This window comes from Limulus polyphemus, unplaced genomic scaffold (assembly GCF_000517525.1).
Source record: "Limulus polyphemus unplaced genomic scaffold, Limulus_polyphemus-2.1.2 Scaffold976, whole genome shotgun sequence".
Classification (NCBI taxonomy): domain Eukaryota; kingdom Metazoa; phylum Arthropoda; class Merostomata; order Xiphosura; family Limulidae; genus Limulus; species Limulus polyphemus.
This window is the reverse complement of record NW_013666586.1, coordinates 117,422-123,415: the sequence shown is the minus strand read 5'-3', so window position 1 is coordinate 123,415 and position 5,994 is coordinate 117,422. Positions and strand designations below refer to the sequence as shown.

The 5,994-nt window shown below is 30.3% G+C and overlaps 1 protein-coding gene across 3 annotated transcripts in view; it reads right to left on the bottom strand.

Moving 5' to 3' along the window:
- LOC106461515 (centrosomal protein of 135 kDa-like) overlaps window positions 1-5,994 on the bottom strand; it is a 152,886-nt gene that overhangs the window by 121,603 nt on the left and 25,289 nt on the right. For all 3 annotated transcript variants that reach the window (XM_022388501.1, XM_022388500.1, XM_022388502.1), the window contains 2 exons: window positions 4,885-5,011; window positions 2,674-2,841 (listed from right to left, as the gene is read on the bottom strand). In XM_022388501.1, coding sequence (XP_022244209.1) covers window positions 2,674-2,841; window positions 4,885-5,011 — 295 coding nt within the window. The remainder of the gene's footprint in view (window positions 1-2,673; window positions 2,842-4,884; window positions 5,012-5,994) is intronic.

Below are 5,994 nucleotides of genomic sequence, written 5' to 3'. Positions count from 1 at the left end.
AGAGAAAGGCAGATAGTTTACAATTACCTACTGCCAACTCTTGGGCTACTACAACTGCACTTAACTGCCCCTAATTTGAACTGATAGACTAGAGGAAAGGCAGATAGTTTACAATTATCCACTGCCAACTCTTGGGCTACTACATCTGCACTTAACTGCCCCTAATTTGAACTGATAGACTAGATGAAAGGCAGATAGTTTACAATTACCTACTGCCAACTCTTGGGCTACTCTAATTGAATAGTTGGATATGACCATTAGTACTGTAGTGTATGCATGGCCCCAAAGTGCAAAGGACATCATATTTTTGTGGTAACAGAGCATAGAAAACAATCTCTCAGATTCACAGTCCAGGCATGTCAACCTTTAGACCATACCCAAACTGACTTACAGACCACTAAGATCAGTAAAATTTTCTGGACATGAACAAAAACGTCTTGTTATCAAAAAATAATACACAAATATGATTTGAAGGATTTATTTAAAGATAAGAGTTTAAAAAATCCAATGTGTATAATATCATGCAATTTCTATAAAAGCTTAGCACAAGGCATTTATTTAGTAACTCTATATCTGCCGAAAATCCAAGATCCATGCATATGTACATTACATGAATAAAACATTATTTACGTACAAGGTTGAATTTCAAACACAAGTCTAAGCATTCTCATTTCTTATCATTTACATAAAGTTTTCAATGAATTATTACTTTAAAGGTCTTATTTCAATCAACTTTATGTAAAAAAAGACAAAATAAGCTATAAAACTGCATAAGGCATTTAAGCACCATAACAGTGCTAAAGGAAAGCTCTGACAAATCAGTTAAGGGTGAATCCCCAAACAAAAGCTCTGACAAATCAGTTGAGGGTGAATCTCCAAACAAAAGCTCTGACAAATTAGTTGACAGTGAATCCCCAAACAAAAGATCTGACAAATCAGTTGAGAGTGAATCCCCAAACAAAAGTTCTGACAAATTAGTTGACAGTGAATCCCCAAACAAAAGATCTGACAAATCAGTTGAGAGTGAATCCCCAAACAAAAGCTCTGACAAATCAGTTGAGGGTGAATCCCCAAACAAAAATAGGTCCTTTTTTTCTATACATCATCTACTTATTACCATTTGTTATAACTTCTGTAGTCAGCCATGTATGTCTGAGTCTGAAGATTCAGAGTAATTATCCACCCAAAGCTCACATGATTGTAGAAAGTAGCTTACTGAATTTGTTCTTCTTAATATAAAGGGATATTCTTTAGTTTTATTTTTGTTAATATAAATAAGTATTTAATAATATAATTTTTGGGTTTATGTACAATGTCAAAACCTTACTTAAGGATCAAAATACTTATTTATTATTATATAGCAAGGAAGTAACTGTTAGAGTTTAGATTATACACTAAAAACACCTATATGCACATACATTGATGCTGTACTATGCTAAAAACTTTGATCTTGAAAAGTATGAAAGCTTGGCAATTATTTGTAATTTTTCCTCTTTTAGTGTGTGTGTGCTCACTATTGTGTTTATCTGACGAGTTCTCTTTGGATTAGCTACATGTCTGTTTGGTCTTATTTGTCTCATTAACAAAGTTTCTTCAAATTTTTAAATTCCAGTTAGCATTTTGAAAAATTATTTTTTCATTTCAGTCTTTGCTAAAAAGCTGCTTTGCATCCTTTCATGTATATTCATTAAACATAAAGACATGGTGCCCTACGTAAATATCTACTCTAAACTAAATGCATGGATGTTAACAATTTAAAAATCTTGGGACTGAGCGAGTGTGTTGGAGGATGTATGAGAACTCAAGCTCATTTACTTTACCTAGCCATTTTCACCTCCATTTATTCTTTGAGTGTTCATTCTCATTTGCATTAGAATCTGTCTCTAACAATCACATTTTCATTATTTCAGTCTAAATCATTACTGAATTTAATAAATCTGTTGTGCTTAACACCAGTTTACAGTAGTTACAAATATCTATTATATGGTTTTTCAACACTTATTACAGAAACACACCAGTTTACAGTAGTTACATATATCTTTTATATGGTTTTTACAACACTTATTACAGAAACACACCAGTTTACAGTAGTTACATATATCTTTTATATGGTTTTTACAACACTTATAACATGATTTTAGCACGTTTTGACCAAAAATGTGTATGTATATGTGGAAAACTTGAAATTTTCTAACAGAATTAAATTCTATGAAAAATTAATACCCATGAAATTGGTATACTGAGTATTTAAGTTTACAGTTTTTATTTTATCACTTTTCTGTTCAATAGTTATAAATAAACATCAATATGGTTAAAGCCAGAATATTAATTTTGATTAACTTTTTATGGCTAAGTTAAAAGGAAATGGCTTAAATAAAATCTCTTAACCTGAAAGTTATATACTACATTTAAATGTGTTCCACAACTTTTTGAAATTCACACACACAATTGTTTTAAGGCACTTACAGTCAGTAAGCTAATGCAGATCTTATATATGTATAAACACACACATAAATAAAAAGAGCAAGCAACAAACAGTAACCTGCTTCTTCAAAAAAGAAATGTGATTTCAATGTTCATCTTCAGTTTAAGTAAACTTACAAAAAAATGTTTTAATGCAGAAGAAATAAGCCTGTCAGTGACTTAATCAGATCTAGTGAGCTAAAGACACACCTGGGGTCTGAACAACAGCTTGAAGGTTTTTTTCTTGAAGTTGCATGATCTTATCTGACTTTCCTTGTGACTCTTCCTCTAAATATTTCACTCTCTGTAAATACTGAGTGTTCAAAAACCTCAAGTCTGCATTTTCACATTCCAACTTTTGAAGTGATCGTTTTAAACCTGAAACAAATAAGTAAAGCTGAAATAAATGAATTTGAAAGTGGTATCAGATACCAAAAATATTTGCATAAAGATAACAAAAGTATACAAAAAGTGAATCTTGATAAATAGTTTGAGAGAAGTAAATACACATACTCATTAAACCAGTGACTTCATGAAACTTACAAAAGTGGGTGACTCCTCTGGAAAATATAAGCTTGACCAGATAGTTTCTGATAAATAAAAATCATTTTTACTTTAGTTTTAATATGTGATTCATAATGAATGCACAGCTAAGATAAACCCAGTTGTGGGAACTGAAGTGCAATGAATGCCACCAGTTAGATCACTGTCTTCAATAAAAAAGTGACATGAATTACAATATCCATCATGAGAGCTCAAAGTATTGAACTAAAGGAGTGTCATCACTTTCGTGAGAGGTCAACAAGTACTGAGAATAAGGAAAGGAAAAACAAAAGTAGCACTGGAAAATTGTCATGGTGAAAGATGCCACACAGTAAATTAGATTTACAAATATATAACATTAAGATACAATTTAATACTTTTCACTTAACACAATACTGCTTTAAACAATGGTGATGTGCCTTAAAAGTTAATGTGAAATATCATACTTAATTACAAAAAATAAAATTCTTATTCATGCAAAACTGTTTAAAACATAAATGAAACTAGCAAAACAAAAATACTGAAACTTAATCCAAGTGTGATTATAATCCATTTCAGTTACAAGTTCAATTATATGATAAGTGTTTTTTGCAGAACTTTGTGCAAAGTTTTATAAGGGCTGGTATCTGTACACAACCATTAGAGCTGGACCATAAGTGGAACTTGTTAGCCAATTAATCATCAGGCTCATTAATCAACTACATCCATATGAGACTAATACTTTTATTTTCAGTCCCTTTTATTAAGATATTTTGGAACTATCTTTTGTTTAAACTGATACACATCTTCAGGTACAACAATTTAGAATTAAGTTATTTTTCAATCCTATACATGAAATTGTACCATATGTGCAACATAGTACAAAACCTTTCACAGGATTAAAATCTAATAAATATTGCTTCTCCTTACAAATTTGCACAAGACAACTCTGTTAAAATTATTGAATTTCTGATGATGAAAATTAACATTAAATCGTGGCATTGATTACAAATATGAAAAATACACGTATAACAGTGACTAGTGAGATTACTATTAGGTACACAATAACTTAAGTTTAATTCAAGTTACAACTGTACAGGAACACAACTATATCAAAGCAATCAATCCACATGGATATTTTAAATGCATCTTCACTGTCCAAAGAGACAACAAATCGAGTTCTTGAAGATGCATTTGTTTCCGAGTTAAAATAGTTTCTAATGTAAGTGTACACTGTATTAAACAAATTTTTAATAAGTCATTTTTAATTATATTTTGTAAAATTGCTATTGATAATTTTATAAAAGTTTGTATATATATATATATATACCATCAGTTAACCAGTCCCTACAACCAACAGAATCAAAGTTTGTATTTATAAATATACCATACGTTCATCTACAAGTGTAAACTTTTATTAGAATAAGATCTTTGATTTACCTTTCTGAAATAAAATATCAATATGATAAATTGACAAAGGCTTGTAACATGGAAAACAAATATATATATATATATATAGAAACATAAAAGCAAGTCCCTATGAGGTAAATAAACAGAATGGAAGATAAAATCCTTACTCTCACATGTTAATATACATATAAATAAATATGACATTTGCAATTAGATCTTCCAGAATTTTAAGATTCATGTTTTCAAAGACATAAATAATAACTATGTAAATAAATTATTCTAAGGGGTTAATTCTTTCAAATTACATTTTCTAGCATAACACTAATATGAAGAAAGAAGTGTAGTTTTCAATTGAAAAAGATTCAATTTATAAAATAACACAAGAAAATAAACAGCAGCACTCATCTAGCTGTTGCATTAAACCATCATTCCTTTCTGTTGAAAAAACAAAATGTTTTATTTAGCAAAGGTTAAGTTTTAGAAATTTACCTTTCACATTGGTCTCATTCTTTTCCTGTTCTGCAAGAAGCTGTTGATGAAGTTGGTTATTTTCTCTAATTATTTTTGCATTTTCACTCTTGTAAGGTTTTATGTACTCCTCAAAATCAGCATCATCCTAGGAAAAGATTAAAAAAACTGAAACACAATAGGTGAAGAGCATATTCTTTTATTTCTCAGAAACTGTCAACTCGAAAAATTATAGTCAATTTTTTTTTTTGGCAACTGTACTCATTCTTTCTGGAACCCTTAATCTTCAGAAGTGAAAATAGTAAGGAAATGTTTAAATTTTTACTTAAATTAACTGAACGTCTCTAGTTTTGGATGTTATTTTGGTGTCAAACATTCATGCATATAAACAGCATCACAACAGTGTCTGACAGTCTAAATAGATACAGAACCTCCACAGCCACTAAACAGAAGACTGTAATTTTTCAATAATTTTGAAACAAAGAATGCTGTTCTAGATTAGGGTGTATGAGGTAATTTTTAATACTTCCTTTCATTACAAAGTTAAAATCAAGATTTCAATTACTTGAATGTACTTCAGGAACTCTGGGTTGACATACTTAGGATCCTCATATCAACAGGATGAAGGGTTCAGAAAGGTTCTCAAAAGAAGCACAAATCAGAAATGATACTCACCATGTTCAAGTCAAATGAACTGTACAATATGGTAGTTGTACCATCACACAGTCTACATGTACTGAGGACAGAGGAACAAGTTTTCCAAATATCATTTCAATCACACAATAAATCTACCAGGTGGCTGAGGAAATCAAAATGAGCTAGTGTAACCTCAAAAGCTATTTTAACAGAAAGAAAGTAATTAGTTTTTAGGAACACTATCAAATATGGTACACTCAGAGCCATAAGCACTATTTACACACAAGACAGGCATATATAAACAGTAGCCTTGCACCCAAAGCTACTGTTTAATAAACTTTCATGTCCCACATGTAAGATCTGACATATCAAGCATCATATTTATCATAATTAATAACCAAAAGATGTAGTGTAATAGATCAAAATAAAAAGAACACTAAATGCTTTGAAGAGAAGGTTTTGGAAAGAAATAAAAAGTAACAAAACTTCTAGAAT